Below are 18,488 nucleotides of genomic sequence, written 5' to 3' on the forward strand. Positions count from 1 at the left end.
ACAAATGTGTACATGCATGTGCATCGACACTGACATTAATGCATTGTATAAATGCATTTAATCCTCACCTTTCGTACCTATGAGCAGAATGACCACACAGCTTTACATTTCACATAGAGGATGCAAAACTCAGTCTTCTACTATGCTCGTTGCCATTATGGAGGTCCCCTGGCCATCTTTTTGTGTGCAAACAATGCTATTTAAGTAAGGTCTAGAAATACTTTACTTTATACTTTATACTTTATTGTCAGACAGGTCTGAAATTTGTTTTGCATCACAGCAGCTCCGTTTGCAACATCACAGAAAGGACAAAGACAATAAACAAGGATACAAACATTTAAACATTACAATCACAGAAGACAATATTCAGGGCCCTTTAACGCACATTTGATCTGGGATTAGGCTCCATATTTAGTTTAAGGATTGACTGATGCAAAAAAGAGTGCTTCAGTCTAACCTTATTAAATCGTGGAACCCTGTATCTCCGATTCGATGGTAACAGTTGATATTCACTGTTCAAAACATGATTGGGGTTAGAGACGATGTTGTTAGCCAGCCTTAAGATGTTATTATGATAGGCTAAATAGATTGTCATATTAATTAGTTGAAGGTGTATCTATCTAATTTGTAACATTACAGGTACAAATAATTGGTATAATATAGCATGCTTGTTTCTCAATAGCCCAGAGCTGGACTTTAATTACCTCCGTTTAATTGCTTCTCCTCTGTTGGTCATTGCTGGACCCAGATGGTGGTTAACAGAATAGTCTGACATTTTGGGAAATACTTGTATTTGCTTTCTCGCCAAGAATTAGATGAGACGATTGATACCACTTTCATATCTGTCATTTAAATATGAAGCTACAGCCTGCAGCCAGTTAGCTTAGCTTAGCACAAAGAATGGAAACAGGGGGAAACAGCTAGCCTGGCTCTGTCCAAAGGCAACAGAACACGTTTAACAGCACCTCTGAAACTCATTAATAAACAAGTATCTCGTTTGTTTAATCCGTACAAAAACTAAAGTGCAAAAATGACAAATCACGGCTTTATAGCAGATGATGGGGAGAGACTAAAGTAAGTCGCTGCTCCAGACCAAAAAACAAACAAACAAGATATAACATGTTATTTAATGAGCGTTAGAGGTGCTGGTAGGTGGATTTTGTTATCTTTCAACAGAACCAAATTAGCCGTTTTCCCTGTTTCCCATTTTTATGCTAAACTAAGCTAACTGTCTCTGACTATAGCTTCATAATTAAATGACCGACCAGCTAGCTGCTTAAAGGTGCAGCGTGTCGGATCTGGCATCTAGCTGTGAGGTTGCATATTGTAACCAACTTCTCCCGTGTGCCTAGCACTTCAAATTTTTGGATGGAATTTCAACTTCTGTATCCGTCACGTGATGCCATTGGGCCCAAAAATACTTTTTCCCATAGACTTACATTGGGAAAGAGACGTCTGTAAATCAGCGGATTATTTTTTATGAGGTGAATCAACTTCCCAGTACGAACACTTGAATAGCCCTTATTTAAATCATTAAGTCCTAAAAGTTGTAAAAATGCACTAATAGCTGAATCCAGAGTTATGTCCCTTCCTCCGTTCATGTGAATGAGCCCCAGACCGAAGGCTTGTTAAAGGAAACGCTACTGCGCTTGCTTCATGGGCCCAATGAATGCGGAAGATCGCCGGAAGACCCGGGTACTTTATCACTCTGCGGTCGAGCCATTGAGCAACTCTCATAGGAATGAACAGGAGCCTGCCTACAACGCTGTATCCAATTCTCTTTTTACATCCATGGGACCCGCTCTCTATGTAGATATAAACAGCTCATTCTAAGCTTACTAAAACACAGCGATTCTTAGTTTCAGGGTATTATACGCTAAAGAAAATATTAATATTATATTCTATTTCTACCAGCTTGGCTGATAAAGGCTCCTTTGTCACCCTGTATGACCACGTCCCAGTTAAATATTACAAAGTAATAAAACCACAGTTATTCATTTGCATAACATGAGCAATACCCAAGGGGCCGGGGACCTCCACAATGGCAGCCAGAGTGTGTTACATCACCTGAAAGCCCACTACAAATGAGAAGAATGACATTCCACATCTCTGTTGAATCCTCTCTTTTCTCTTTCAGAGCTGAGCAGACTCAGTTTGACTGGAGTGTAATTAGTCTTCACAGACAGTCCTGGGAGCTGACAGGAGGCACTGTGGGAATCCGCGATCGGGCAGAGTGGGGATTAAACATTTCAAACAGTATGTGACGTTTTCAAATTCCCGTTGCCATGGTCACTCCTGTCCCGCGAGGTCTGACCCGTCTCACTGGACTCTTCCTCGTCGTCCACGTCGAGCTGTTCGTCTTTCTTCTTGATGTAGCGCTCATAGAGCACCATAATGACGCCCATCACCCAGGCCGACACGGTGCCGGCGGCAAAGATGACGAAGCCGATGACTACAAAGAAGAGGTAGTCCCAGGAGCCCAGAGTCTGGTGACATAACGTCCGTAGCTGGATGCCCACCTCGCCCAGACGACGGCCCTGCATGTCAGCGGGTGAGCCGCACACCGTCTGGCCCTCATCTGTCACACAGACACACAGCAAGAAGGAAGGATTAAGGATTCATCATAGCTCAAAAGAATACCTCAACATGTTTGGTTAGGAATGCAAAAATTTAACAGGTCAGCTGTCCTGGAGTGACATCATTCAGACTATTGAGTCATCTTGTTCTGTGCAGGGCTCGCATTTCTTCACGACATTAATCCAGGACATTCTGAATACACATAATTGTCCTTTGACATTAGCAAGTAAATCTGCATTTGATCTTGTTTTTGTTTCGTAAAGCAGGATAACCACATGCATACATAATTAATTTGAAAGTCCCTGAAAAGTTGGTTTAAAATCTTAAGATTTTTTTCAATCTTTTTTTCAGCCCCGCCCACCTCAAATCACTGAGAAAACCAAGGACAAAAACACAAATAAAGAAATCCTGTGCTCCTAATCTGCAAGATTTCACAGACCGGAAGAAAACCTTCCGTTACAGGCTAGATTTTTTAAAGCCTGCACAGATGAGGAGGTGCAGAAGTCTTGTTTTCTCTCAGAACACTTTAATTACAATATGCTGAAAGGTTATTATGGATTTTTTGCCCAACGATGCCAAAAACTTGTTGCCTGCTGAAGCTTTAAATGCATTTAACTGCTGATCTCCTTTAATATCAAGTAAATCTACATACATACAGCAAACATATACACAGCTTTGGCATACAATTATCATATATCATCACTTAAAGGATCCTTTAATGTTGTGAGAGACATAACAGAACGCACAAGCAACTTAGCGAGGAAAATATTATACATATGGCATTAAGCAGAGCAGCCTGTTAAATAATTCATATATAACTTTATATCGTTTTGCATAACATTTATAAATGGCAGCAAAGTGAGCTGAAGATATGACACATTCAGGCTCACGCAGCTAAGAGAGCAGCAGAAAACTACATTGCATATCAACGTTGCCTTCTTTATCAGGAGACTATAAGGAGCTTTAGGAGCTTCATGAAGAGTCTTGAGTTGGTGCAGCATTGAATTACAAAAAAAAGAAAAAAAAGAAATCATGGATGAATTATTCAAACTCCTTTAACCCCCACAGGATTAGAGCGTGACATGGGCCTTTGTGTCTGCCTGAAACCACAGATAATAAGGTTTCTCATCATCAGGCACCGGGTACGACTATACGACTAAGCTGAAATCCTCAAATCCTAATAAAAATGTTAAGTTCCCTCTCGTTCAGAAAACTACAGTAGGTGGATCCAATTCTTTTTAAAAAGGCCTATCAGTCAAATACGCCACACGATGGATGTTGAGCCCTGCAGCGGCTGACGAGAGGCATTTTCTAGAAAATAATCCCGAAGCCTGGCTGAGTCTTTTGTTAACTATGTGAGCAGAAACACACAGCACAACACAACAGAGTTGCCGTCTCCATGCGGCCACTGTTTTTAATTGGCTTCTGCTTTTTCAAAGCTTTTGTGCAACGAAGGGGGGGAGTCCCACTGGGAGAGATGAAAAGACTTGGAAGTTTCTGCACACTGAACAGTTTTCTGTAACTCTATTTCTACACCAACAACCTTGAAGTATGCATCCTCATTTTGCTGGCATATCTTGCTATGAATTAAATATGGTTATATGTGCATACATTATGTGAATACAGGAACATGTGTAGATTCTGCATTTAGATGTGCTGCTTTGACTCTCTGCACCCGCTGCAAGATATTTTGGGAGAAGGTGAACCATGACACTTTACACTTTTTAATGGTGTTATAGATATGTCTGAGTTTGATGTTAATGGTATAGAATTGTATTGAGTTTCACTGATTTCATATTTCATGCTGCAATGTGATCTCAGAGACACACTTTCATTGCATAAAAAACATCCTTTAGTTCAGTGGCTCCCAAACTTTTGATGATGAACTGGAGTAGCCCGCTAATGACTTCCCGTTATGTTCCAAATGTGTCCATTTCAATTTATGTCAATGTGTAACCACCACAAAGGCGCTCCTTTATCAAATACTTTCAACCAACCATTTCACTTGTTTATCAATTAATTTTCGGTATTTATACAAACTGATTATTCATTAATTTTGGCTAATTATTTCAAATGGTTATTATTTTTTAGTTGACTATTTAAACCATCACTTTTAGATAACTATTTCCAACTTCTCTGCCAGCTAATAGTTTTCATGCACTCTCAGTAGCAGTAACGCTACGGCGGCGTTAAGGTGTTATTACTGACTCAGACTGGTGGGAGGTGTGATTCGACAGAGGCAGAGAGAGCAATCATGCTGTAGCTTTCAATCAAATCGCTTGATAAGTTCATATAATTGGACGACAGAGGTGTACTTTTTTCCTAATATTTTATTCATTCGGTGCATTATCCTCCGTTCTTATCCTCAGACGAGCTCTTCTTTGTGCCTCGCAGATCTGAAAACGAGAACACGAGAACAGTCAGCCTCTCTAAGCTCCATCTACCATCGAGAATTCAACGCTGATCCTCTCAAAGGCTACTGCTGTGCGCTGTTCACACAATATGCTGTTAGACCATATCAACATCCATACATGCATGCACACTCCCTCTTAACATAAACTATGCATGCACAAACCCCCTACAGGAGACTTGATTTCCCATCTTCTACGTGTGTCCTTGCAGAGTCTGCTTACATGTGTGTGCACGTGTCCTTGTGTGTGTGTGTGTGTGTGTGTGTGCCTGACAGCGAGGAAGGAAACCCTTCTGGCTTCACCCCCGTCTCCCTCCCTCCCTCTCCCCTAAAGGGACTGGCATCAAAGAAGAGGGCTTTCCCTCCCTCCTTCCCCCATCCACACTCTGCTCTATTTCTAGACGCTCTCTCCTTATATAACAGCTGAAAGAGTGCTAATCTAGCCAGGAAGGCGAGACAGAGGAGAATCTGTTGGTTCCTTCCTGAAGCTTTCTCTTCCTCTTCCTCTCTCTCTCTATCTCTCGCTGGCCATTGATGCGTTTCCCTAAACCGAGGAGACAAGCGAGCCGTGTTGCATGAACCAGGTGCGACCCAGGCGAGAGTTAACAAGGCTTCAGAGACAAGAAACACGGCCGTCTCCAAAATGTTATCCTTCTGTTTCCTCCCCTCAAGCGCTCAAAGTGTGCTCTATCTGCGTTTGTGTGTCTGAGTGTACGCATCGGTGAATGGGTATTGGTGAATGTGACTTTCCACATGCTTTTCCAAGAGTTTAATAAGTTTCTTGTGCTGTCTGCTTGAAAGAGATGGACAGACTGAGCGTATACATAACAAGAGAGGTAGAGAATGTGTGAGTATCTATGTGTCCGCCTTCTCCCTTGCTGGCAGCTGTCACTGGAAGAGGCTCCACTCCAAATTAAGCGAGACAAAAGGCAACGAGCAGCAGGAAAATAGGACAGCTCTTGCAGGACTTGTTTTGGCCTAAGCTGCACGGGGACTATAGTATGTGTGGGAGAGAGAAGCAGGGGATGCCTCTTTAGTAAGCGTGGCGGGTGTATTATAACTGTGGTGTTAGAATTATGACTGGCTTCTTGCTCAGTAAGACTCACTATAAATAGCTGCTGCCCTTTTGCATAGTGACACATCCACGCCAAAGCATGAGCATAATAACTCAGAAAGATTGTTGAATATCAGACACATCCATCAGCTGGATGGCGATAAAACAAAAATCGATATCTGATGGTGAAACTATGATCCATTAATCACATCCGCAGCACTGTATCCCTATAGCCGGATAAATTAGAGATTGATTAGTCATTCCCAGATAAAAGACTCTTGTTTTCCTCCCAAACTGCAGAGCGCAGAGCTGAATTAATGAACAGCTGCCAGAAAAGAAATCTAATGGCTCCCTGCCTCCGATCTTCTTTCACCCTCTTTGCTATTTGATAGTCTGAATGCTGTCACGCTCCACCGCCGTCACCTGCGCGCGTCTCATGAAAGCTGAGAGAGGGGTGAACTTCGCAGACTTCTCCAAACTTCATGGCGGTTACATATGTGTATATACCGTACATGTACAACAACATATTTTGCACAACACACTATCTACCTTGCTCAAAGGTGCAGACGTGCATTTTTAAAGAGGACCTATTATGCTTTTGTGCTTTTCCCCTTTCCTTTAGTGTGTTATGTAGTTTTTTGTGCATGTAAAAGGTCTGCAAAGTTACAAAGTCCATGCCAAAGAGAGTTACTCTCCCCCACAGAAACACTGCTCCTGAACTGCCTGAAACGACTTGCTTGAAGTCAAGCCTTTTCTTCCGTAACGTGGTGATGTCACCAAGTAACACATTTGTTGTGTCAGTCAGTTGGGACAGCGTTATCAGCTGTAACCGCTGTATGAGACCATTGCTGAGCGGCGGCTCTCATGCACACGCTCACATGCACTAAAAGCACATTTGGCCGGCCCGGCTATGTTAACAAAGCGCGGAGAAGCTCTGATTACAACACACACAGAGGGAGAGTGACTTCATTCTCTAATCAGGTAGACATTACTCTTCTATATCTTTACATAGCAGATGGTTGTTTGATGTTATATTAATGCTCTGAATATCGTATAGAGCACCTTTAATGGCTTATAGAGCATTAGTAAATGATTTATCAACCATTTATAACACCATTAATTACAACTTATAACACCTTTATAAAGGGTGCATTAATCAGAAAGTGGTACCAATTTAATTTTATCTGCTATTTAAAGTTGTCTGCTTTCTCTTTCATAACTATTTATAAGATGTTCCCAATTGATATTGAATGCTGCATTTCTCGTATGAAAAGGTGCAAAGCTAAATAAGTTCCCATCTTTTAATGAAATACAGGCTGATTATTGAGGGCAGCCACCAGCTAAAGGCCACATTAGTTTACATAACCGGGCATTATCTAATAATTAATAACTGGAGCAGCAATCCTTATATGTGATTGGCTCTCTGGGGCCTATCCACTTGACTCTATAAGGAAAAAAGCAACAGTAAAAAAAGGTCATGCTGTGATTATGTCACCTTGTGTGCACACACAAAAAAACATTACTACTACTACTACTACTACTACCACTAATAATAATAATAATAATAAAAAAAAATTATACAAATTATCAATATTTGTGTTTTAAATATGGAATGCACCCAGTAATATGTGTAATTTGATTGTAATGTGATTATATTTTGTATTAATAATCTGAATCTGTAAAGTAACTTAAGTTGTCAGATAAATGTAGTGGAGTAAAAAAGTCTAATATTTCCCTCTGAGATGTAGTGGAGTAGAACTAGAAAGTAGCAGAACATGGAAATACTCAAGTAAAGTAGAAGTACCTCAAAATTGTATTTAAGTAATTAGTTACTGCAAAGTTATGTGTTTTTGATCCCTTCACTTTTTTTTGCATTAAAGGGACTGTTTGTAACTTTTTACACGTATAAATGTACCGGGTGGCGCTCGCATATGCGCGCTCGCGTGTGGCTACGCTGTTCAGACTGCTCCTCTGCCTGCCTTCACTCGCACAACTCGCGCGTTCTCGCTCCACCTCACGTTCATGCGTGCACACTACACACCGCAGAAGAGATGGTTTAGTTCTGAGAATATCTAGTGGACGTTTGTGCAGAAATAACTGCTGCAGCTCCTCCAGACCAACAGAGGTTTCCCGTGTCTTGTGAAGTGACGGGGCTCCGCAGCGAGTAACATTGTCATCTCCGACCGGGTGCTGGTGTCTTCCCTGTTTCCTCCAGCCGCGGTCGGGGATGATAACGTTTCTCTTTCTGCTTCAGCCCCGGCACCAACCCGCTTTTCCTGCTTCAGCCTCCGGGGCTGAGGCAGGAAAAGCCAACACTAGGATCAGCAGTGATTCATGGAGAGACCTTCGTCTGGTCAGCTAACATTACTGCCAAGCAGGTGAAATATGTGATATTGTGGTTCTAGCTGACGTGTGTCGCCTCACTGTTTTGAGCGATGCTCGTTCATGTCTATTTAGAGCGAGCAAGTGTGAGCCCGACGCTGACTTTCGTTGACTTAACGGCCACAGGTTCGCTGTTAAGAAGCATTTCTGAAAGTTACAAACAGTCCCTTTAAATCATACCAGGATGTTTGCTAAATTGATTGGATGTGGCACCACAGCCCCACCAATGAAACATTTCCAACAGCCGCCACTGCTTGTATGAATAAAACAGATAAATGATAAAAACCTTGGAACTTGAAGCCCTCCAGGTGGACCCACAGACACAGGTCCTCGTTGTCGCACTCGCAGCTCCACGGGTTCCCGCTGAGCCCCACCGACCGCAGGTTGGGCAGCGCGATCAGTGACGTGATGTTGACGTGAGTCAGGTTGTTGCGACTCACGTCCAGCACCTGCAGGGCCGCGTTCTCCACGAAGGCGTCCTGGTGGAGGTCCGAGAGCCCCGGGTTGTCCGTCATCCTCAGCATCACCAGGCTCGCCAAAGGGCCAAAGGTCCTGTCCTCGATCCGCATCAAGGTGTTGAAGGAGAGGTCCAGGTAGGCCAGCTTCCGGAGGTTCCCAAAGGTGGACTCGGAGATCTCCGTGAGGGAGTTGTTGCTGCAGTCCAGGTAGACCAGGTCGGACAGGTAGTTGAGAGACAGCGGCGGCAGCTCCACGATGCGGTTGTTGGAGATGATGAGCTGCCGCGTGGCCAGAGGCAGGTTCACCGGGAAGCTGGTGAGATGCTGTCCGGCGCACTGGACCACCAGCTGGTCATCACAAACACACCTGTCCGGGCAGCCGGTAGAAAGCACCGGAGATGAGTTCACGGTGATAAAGAGGATGAAGAAGAGGAGGAGGACTATGAGCCGCGAGGGTTGCGCGCTTGGCTGCGCGTCAAAACGCATGACACCGCCGAGGGCTTCATCCAGAGAGAGTCAGACGCGCTCACATTCTTCATTGATACATCCTCCAGCCAAGTTGTTTATTCTATGAAATAATTTTCCACCAACCAACCAACCAACAACCAACAACCAGAGGTCAAACCTAGAACGCGGTGCCCTTGGCAACCTCTCCTCTCTCGCCTCTTGCGCGTAATGTCTCAGTCAGTCCATCCTGTCGTCGCTTCTTCTGGATTCGGCGCGCATGTGATCCGCTGCTGCTGCTGCTGCTGTGTTGAACTTGACTTAACCAGATGCCTTCATGCCCTTTTCGAAAGTTCATATACATTTATCGGGTTTCTTCCATCACACGTCGTAAAACGCTCACATGCGTCCTCTCGTGCTGCGCTGCGTGCAATGATGAACGGTCAGTTGTTCCTACATGTGTGCCATCCTCTCTCTCGCTCTCCGAAACTGAATCCAAACACAAGGGGGGCGCACTGAGCTGCACGCGGGTGGAGGAGGGGGGGTGCGTTGGGGAGTGATCTCTCGCTTTGGAGTGAGCTGGAGAGAGAGAGGGGAAGCTCCGGGCAGCAGAGCTAATGGAAGAAAAAAGAAAAAAAGTGGACATGGAGGCCAGCAAAGTGTAATCCATGCATGTTTGGAACCAACTGTAATAATAGAATATAGAATATAGACTTTATTGTCATTGTCATTGAAAACAACGAAAAACAGTTTAGCAGCTCTTGGCAGTAAAAGCAAACATAAAAACATTCAAATCAAAATGTAGACAAATAAATGGATCATAAAGTGCAGGTGCCATGATTATGGTTCAGCAGCTAGTGTCCTCAGCCTTGGGGGGGTTCTACACACTTGACTGCCTGTGGGTAAAAGCTATTCCGTAGTCTGTGTGTGTGTTTTGTCCTGTATCTCCTTCCAGAGGGTAGGGGAGTAAACAGTCCATGTCCAGGGTGGGTGGGGTCTTTAGAAATACAGCTGGCTTTCTTGTGGAGCCGGCCAGCGTATAGGTCACTGAGGGGGGGGTAATGTGGTCCCAATCACTTTTTCAGATGACCTACAGCTGCAGGCACAGTGACCCCCATCTACACATGCCTCAGGTGTGTGCTGAAACCTGCATCCATGAAGATGTGTTTGTGTATGGAAACATCTGTTTGTGGGTATGCACTTTTTGTGTGTGTGTGTGTGTGTGGAGGTGGAACAAAAAGCAGGTGCACCTATCCCAGGTGTCAGGTGCTAGTTTGGCACGTCCTCAAACAAAGCTAGCTAGAGCGGAGCTGGAGTGGAGTCCGAAGAGTTTGGTTCGATTGACCAATCACGACAGCACAGCTTACCAACCACTGCCCCAGGGCTCTGAAAGCTCACAGTCTTACCGTGTTTTCACTGATTAATGCTAATTTCACGGAAACTGTATTTGGGAATATACAGCACTGAAGCACAATAACAAGGGACATGATGAAGCCCTTAATTAAGCTTGGACCTGCTTTATTTTTTAAATCAAAAAGCAGGTGCACCTGACACCTGGGATATTGTATGTGATCAGATCACATGGAAACAAGAGAGTGGGGCAGTGATAACAATGTGTGAGAGAGGGGGGGAGATCCCTATCAGCCTCTCTACACCACTCAGACCTGCAGAATATGTGCAATGAGGCTTTTACAATAACGTCTGACATATCAGCCCGGATTCAAACCGTACCCAGCCAGCTGATGATGGGACGAGATGAGACGGGACAGGGTGGTCTCAGGCAGCGGTTGTTTTCCCTCCTCTCTCTCTCTCTCTCTCTCTCCGGTCTCAGTATGAGTCCTGAGTCTATTCTTGGTTCGCTGTGTAGGTGTTGAAGTGCTGAATCAGACTCAGCATGATGGAGGAGGAGGAGGAGGACAGATGTGCGGCTGACAGTGTATACGTGAGAGAGAAAGTACCCCCCAGAGTAGACAACCCTGCTGCACACTGACCACGCTCACACACAGCGAAGCTAAACCTTTCTGCCTGGCTGTATGTGTATTCCCCTGGTGACAGAAAATAGAGCAGGAAGGCCTGCAGGCATGCATAACCTAATGCTTTCTCACACTTGCCATCCTGTGGACTGAACTAATCCACACAGCTGTTTTGTGTCAAGGATGTTCAGTGACTTTATGAGGACATCTAGTGACGGATGCTGGGTAATGTTTTTACACAGTGAGCAGCTGCCGTGCACCAATCTTCTTCTTTGCTGATGGTTTGTAGCTTGACTGGTATTTATCCATGCTTAAGACTATCCAAATGTTTCTACTTTATTATTTTTGATGACACATAAAGCGCCAATTTATTCTTTAACCTCTGAACAAGCAGTCATATCTCAAGGTGTTCAGTCAAACATTGTTCAAACTCAAAGAGATTTTATTTTAAATTCTGGAGGAGATCCCAAAGTTGCCAAATATGTCAGGCTGAATTTTGGGGAAATGTGTATAAAATGAAGCACAAGACTAAACTAGAATATGTCACATGGTGCTGCCATAAAACATCTTGAATATTTCACTAAACATCGTATAGCTTCACTGAGGATTTGGAACAATACTGTCAGACTGGGTAGAAGAAGATGATTCTAACTGGCTTTAAATCTGTAGCTGGTATTTTGAGCAAATATTTTATAAAACTGTCACTATATCCTCCTGACAGTAGTGCATGAGACAGATATTCTGTGAAAAAAAAGTCATGTTCCTGTGCCTCCTCCTAGTGATCCTTATGGCATTTGAAAGATTTCACAGCGCCGAAGGAAAACGACCAGAGTCGAGTTGTCTCTACAGCAGCTGTCAATCAGTGCTTGCGAAACTGGCGAACTCTGATCAAACGGTCAAACTAGGCAGCGCTGATCAAATATGAGTCAAGATACTGTTACTGTAATGCCTATTTCTCACCTCAAATGTTTCCAGAAACATATTTCAGTGTACTGGTTAGCTGTAAAATGAGAAATTTTGTGACACAGCCGGTGGGCGGTGCTTGGTTTTGGCTCGACTGTTTTCCGGTCACAAACTTTCTCATTTTACAGCTAAACAGTACACTACAAGATGTTTCTGAAAACATTTGAGGTGAGAAATAGGCATTACAGTAACAGAATCTTGATTCATATTGGATCAGCGCTGCCTAGTTTGACCGTTTGGTCGGAGTTTGTGAGTTTCACAAGCATTGACAGCTGCGTTAGAAACTCCTTGGCTCTGATTGGTTGTTTTCCTTCGGCGCTGTGAAATCTTGCAAATACAATTAGGAGCACCGGAGGACACAGAGGAACATGATTTTTTTCAGATCTGTCTCATTCACTACTGTCAGGATATAGTGACAGTTTTATAAGAATAACTTTGCTCAAAATTACTGAGTGCAGCTTTAAAGCCTCTTCAGGGGAAACAAAAGGCATGTTATTGGGTCAAAGGATTGACCTATAAAAAGACTAATTCATCTGCATAATTAAACAACTAGGTTAGTGCTGCTAGCAACCACAATGTTGAATGCAGACAGTAAAACCAGTTCTGGCGGTGTGGCATATCCACCTGTCGCCTGAACACATTTTGCCATCATGCATAATTAATCTCTTTAATATACATACTACATGTTTTCTCCAGTAAACCATAAACTCTGGCGTATCTTCGTCTACACTCTCATAACTTCTTCTGTTGGCCTGAGCGTGGTCGACCCTCTAATTGTTTGATTCATCTCAGACATTTTTATGCACTCGTCGTTCTACATTATGACAGGTACATTGCAAAATGTAAAGGAAGAGCTCAGCATGCTGTGAGACGAGGGTGTACATTTTGTCTTTTGTAATCCCTTGGCTTAGAGCCCGTCAGTCACGTTTAAACTTTGCATGGACTTGTCCTCCATATTTATCTCCATCTGCATTCACAAAACCTGTTTTGGTTATAATAACAACCACTGACATGTGGGTTGACCGAAACAGCGGTTTACCTCATCGTGACCTGATATGTGATACAGGAAACTTTGGTCTCACAGATCCCAGGTCACCTCAAAGGAGGGCAGGTTTGTTTTTGGCTGCTTTCCATTTAGGTTTACCAGGATCAGAGCTCTGCTACTGTGAACTTGCTCACTGGCACGGCTGCTTACTGCACGTCAAAAACGTCATCATTAATGTCATCACTTGCACCTGTGCTTTTCCTGTTATGCAAGGTCAAAATGTCTCGTAAAACAAGGCAGTAAAAGCTGTCAGATAGATGCCTGGTTGAATATCTCCATCAGTCACGTATAGCAAGTGAAAGTCCTGCATGCAAACTCTCACTTAAGTAAAAGTAGCCTGCATAAGTAGTATTGTTACGACTTGTATTGTATTACTAGGCCTACTACTTGTGTTGATACTTTAAGTAGTAAAAGTAACAGCACTAATAATGCAGAAAATGCCCCTGTAAGTATCATACTATTATATTATTATAGTATTATATCATTGTATTATTATTATAACTGATGCATTAATTAGTGAGCTGCATAGCTGGTCGAGGTGGAGCTAATTTTATGCAATTTTACATACTGTTGGGAAGTTAAATCTATATTGTGTGGTGGTGGAGGAAGTACTATGATATTTTACTTGAGTAAAAGTAGCAATACAACAGTGTAGAAATACTGAAGTTAAAAGTAAAAGTCCTGCATTTAATTTTATTTTAGTAAAAGTACAAAAGTATTAGCATCAAAATATACTTAAAGTACCAAAAGTAAAAGTACGCATTTTGCAGAATTCCCCATTATTATTAATTTATATTATATTATTATAATTAGTGATGCATGAATGTGTACATCCCTGTAATACTGCAGCTGGTAAATGTGGGACTATTTCAAAAAAATATATATTTATATATATATTTATTACTTTATATACTGCTGGGTAGCCTGAGAATTTTCCCCTGGGTATCAATAAATTCTTATTGATATAATATCATAAATATATTATAATATCTTAGTACATCATGCTTTAAAAAGGCCATCAAATTGTATTTATTTTGAATGTAAAGTTATTTTGCACAAACCATATGATGGTTGTCCGTGTTTGCAATAAGATACATTCGTGGAATGTAATTTGTAATGTGCAATACTCTTGTCACTTTATTCTATTTATTCCTTTATTCTTATATCTCGTCTTGTTTTTATTCTTGTAGTTCTTGTATTTATTTAAAAAAAAAAAGTATTCTCGTACTTTTATTGATCTTGCACCTCCCCATGTGCCATCTACTGTGTTCTCTCTGTCATTGATGATTGTGCAGTATGAATGTGTATATGTCTCGGTGGACTGTAGAAACTGAATTGCCCTTCGAGGATAAATAAAGCTATCTGTATTTGTATAAATACAGCATGTTTTGTTTGTAAAATCATTGTCAACAAAATAACTAGAAACTAAAGCGGTCCGCTTGGATTAAAAATATGGCACAAGGTATGTCAATGGAGAGAATAACATATACCTTGAGAAACAAACTGGGTGTTTATGAGGAAATATGGAAATCATTTAACGATTTCATAAAAAGTAGTGATATTGGTGAGCTTCTACAGGAAGAATAATTAAGATAGGATACGTAAAAATTCACAATAGTGGTAGACCCTCAGAAGGGAACGGATTCTTGTTTTTGAAAATCTTTATTTTCTATATATTTATTTTCTGTTTATGTGTATCTTCATTTTGTTAGAGGTGCCATTTAACTGTTTAATTGTCTGATTGATACTGTGAAGCTGTATATTGATTTTGGCCCTGTAAGAAAGGGAAAAGTTAAGAGAGAACGGGTGGGTGTGTGGGGCATGTTATGTCTGTTAAAGTAAATCCTGTATTGAATATATTGCATAATAATGCTGATGTTTGTATAACAAAAAAAACAATAAAAACATTGTTAAAAAAAGAAAGGAAATAAAGTGGTCAAAAATAAGTTAAAAAAAGTGCATATTTCTAGCTGAAATATAGTGGAGTAGAATAAGTGGTATTAAATGGAAAGTAGAAGCAGGCTACCTCACATTTGTTAGTTTCATCCCATCACTGTGGTAATAACAGCCTGCTAATCATCCTCATAGGGGAGCCCCTTATTTGAGCTGGTTACCATGGTAACGGTACATGACGCACAGCAGCTCTTTAGTGCGCATGTCCGCCAAGTGGAACTGATTATCAGAGGAGATGTTTCTGTGTGGAGTACTTTATATCGCTTATTAAGTGAACCCGGATGCTCCCATGATATTTAGCAACATAATAGCTATAAAAGTTATCTAGTAAATTATTTTCTAAAAGACAAACTGTGGTACAAATTGCCACCACGCCCTCACTGTGTCTGTGTGTTACATAACACGCCTCTCTGCAGGACGCACCCGGACACATATCTGAGTAGGAAACTTCAGTGTGGTCTGCTTTAGTCGCTGTGTTTTCATCTGCTGTCAACTTCGTTCACTAACTGCATCTTTAAGGTAAATGATTATATATTTTTATGTGATTTTTCTATGTGCTTCCTGTCTCAACTTGCTGGTGTTACATTAATGTTGTCCTCATTTGACCTTGCATAAGGTGACTGTTGCTTTCACAGCCTCTTTTCTCCTGTTTTGCTCCAGATTTATAAATCATTTGTTTCATATAGTGCACGGAAGCACACACCTGGATGTTAAGCATTAATATGCATAATTAAAAAGCCTAGATATACCAGTTTTCTTATCTATAACAAAAATGAAAAAAAAGCCAGACTTAAAGGTCCCATATTGTAAAAAGTTAGATTGTCATGTCTGTTAGTATAAAGTATAGTATAAAGCTGGTTTAAGTGCTTTATAAATACTGTGAAAGTATTGAAACGTTCAATATACAGAGAAATACGCACAGCCCGTATTCATAAATTGTGCGTTTGAAACAAGCCGTCATTTGCGATGTCACAAATATACAATATTTAGACCATTACACGGTTTTAAACGTAAACCTTCTTAATGTGTCACAGTTTATTTCCGGTTGCAGTGGTTGTGAATGACATCAGCTGACAGGAAGTAAACATGGACCCAAACTGTTGCCTAACAACGCAATTCCGTTGCAATGCCAGAGGGTGTTTCAGACAGAGGGTAAATACAGGCATATTCAGGCAGACAGTATGAGGAAAATAACGTGTTTTTTTTAACATTACAGCATGTAAACATGTTCTAGTAGAAACACAAAATACAAGTATGAACCTGAAAATGAGCATAATATGGGACCTTTAAATCAAAAAGTGAGGTATTACTTTCAAAATAAGTAAAAAAGCTGACATAATAACACAATATATATGTATAGACTATTCACTTTTTTGTTTGGATTAACCAAAAGTAATTCGTCTATGTTATTTTTCTTTCTCTGTCAAGTTTGCCAGGATGGTTGTGCTGTCCAAAGAGTATGGATATGTGGTGCTCACTGGTGTTGCCAGTATGGTGATGGTTACACATCTGGCCATAAAAGTTGGCAAAGCCCGCAAGAAGTACAATGTGCAGGTGAGCAGAAGCATTTGGTGTTCAAATATATAGCAGAATACTATATATGAATTCATACTGCTGCACCCACCCATTCAAGCACCAACACATACCACAAGTGTAGAGTTTGTTGACATAATTTCATGCTTGGGCAGTGTCTTTCTTCTCACTATACAAATAAACTTGTCTGGCCTTGCAGTATCCTCAGATGTACAGTGACGACCCAGAGAATGGAAACATTTTCAACTGCATCCAGCGTGCACACCAAAACACGTACGTATGAGCTGGGCGACTTAAATGTGCCCCCACTAGACTGGTACTTTGCACCACGCTTTCATGATTCATAGTAACAATGGAGGAAATAAAAGAGGTGAAAGTTAACATGCTGTTATCACGCCTCACCAGCCTGGAGATCTACCCCGCCTTTCTTTTCTGCCTGGCAGTTGGTGGTGTGCATTGTCCCGTAAGTTTCTACTGTAGCACCCACAATACATGCATGTCAAATCTAAAGCACAAGGATAATGATATGCAGGGATTCTAGAAGAAATTAATACTCTTATAAAAATCCTGTCATAAATGAGTGTGTTTACCTGTGCTTGTGTGTCCGTCTGGTTACCACAGCGTCTCGCCAGTGGACTTGGAGCTGTATGGATTATAGGCAGAGAGGTGTACGCACATGGGTACTCAACAGGAGGTAAGAACATGTTCTGCTTTTGTAAAACGTAAAAGCAGGATGCGAAGGTGATATATTTATTAATACTCTTCATCTCAACCAGATCCTTCAAAAAGAATGCGTGGAGCGTTTGGGAACGTGGCTATGCTCGGGTTGATGCTGACCACGGTCAGCTTCGGCCGCACCCTGCTCGGCTGGACGGGACCGAGGTTCGGCCCCTTCCGTCACGCTGACTCTTGCTAAAGAGGACAAAGTCTTCATCGCCTTATAATCAAATCCACTCGACATAACCCATATATAACTTGTAACGTCTGACCAATTTAACAATCAAAGTCATGTTGTCAAGTGACCCGACCGGTTCTCTCAAGGGAGGGAGCTTCATCATTTAGGATAATGGATGGGGTGTAGTCAATGGTCGGCACTCCCACAACATGCACGATCTGACAGTTTGTCTCGACGGCGTCTTCACCTGCAGCCTGATTTAGAGATTTGTAACTAGCTGCCCACATGACATGAATTATCTTTTATATTTTTTTGCATTAGACAAATGAAGAAGCTGTAATAAAATAGGGACATTTCGAAGGGAATTTGACCATACGTGTTTGACGGACTTTGTAACAAAATATCACTACATGTTTGCTGAAAAAGTCAGATTTTGCACATTAATGAATAACTGAATAATGGTTGATCAAAAGTATTGTATGTCTTGTACTTGAAACAGGGTTTGACTGGTCATACTGATGATAATAAATATTATACATTGGTTATAAATGATCTTGTGCTTTGAGTGTTGAATGGGTATTGATTGAATGTGAGGTTTTGTTATCACTGGTGTGCGTTTGAACAAATACTCGGCTTAAAAAAAAGAAAGAAAGCCGCTCCCTCAAAGTCCACATTACTTGTCTAGGCAGGTAGATTTATATCTCTGCAGAGCTGCTGGACTTCCAACCAACAGGTTACAATGACACAGCACAATGCATAATGTAGCTGTAAGGTCCTACACCCTCTAAGCATACGCGACAG

At 41.7% G+C, this 18,488-nt stretch overlaps 2 protein-coding genes across 2 annotated transcripts; one reads left to right on the forward strand and one right to left on the reverse strand.

Annotated features, from left to right (window-relative positions):
• Positions 1–1,723: 1,723 nt before the first annotated feature.
• LOC141776773 (leucine-rich repeat-containing protein 52-like) lies at positions 1,724–10,425 on the reverse strand. The gene is made up of 2 exons (XM_074650569.1): positions 8,710–10,425; positions 1,724–2,578 (listed from the first exon to the last, which is right to left on the reverse strand). The coding sequence occupies exons 1-2, from the start codon at positions 9,365–9,367 to the stop codon at positions 2,250–2,252; spliced, it is 987 nt and encodes a 328-aa protein (XP_074506670.1). The 5' UTR covers positions 9,368–10,425; the 3' UTR covers positions 1,724–2,249.
• A 5,022-nt stretch (positions 10,426–15,447) lies between these two features.
• Positions 15,448–18,236, forward strand: mgst3a (microsomal glutathione S-transferase 3a). The gene is made up of 6 exons (XM_074650570.1): positions 15,448–15,778; positions 16,688–16,813; positions 16,992–17,065; positions 17,198–17,255; positions 17,414–17,486; positions 17,569–18,236. Exons 2-6 carry the CDS (start codon positions 16,697–16,699, stop codon positions 17,706–17,708), a joined length of 462 nt encoding a protein of 153 aa, XP_074506671.1. The 5' UTR covers positions 15,448–15,778; positions 16,688–16,696; the 3' UTR covers positions 17,709–18,236.
• Positions 18,237–18,488: the final 252 nt, after the last annotated feature.

This window comes from Sebastes fasciatus, chromosome 11 (genome assembly GCF_043250625.1).
Source record: "Sebastes fasciatus isolate fSebFas1 chromosome 11, fSebFas1.pri, whole genome shotgun sequence".
Classification (NCBI taxonomy): domain Eukaryota; kingdom Metazoa; phylum Chordata; class Actinopteri; order Perciformes; family Sebastidae; genus Sebastes; species Sebastes fasciatus.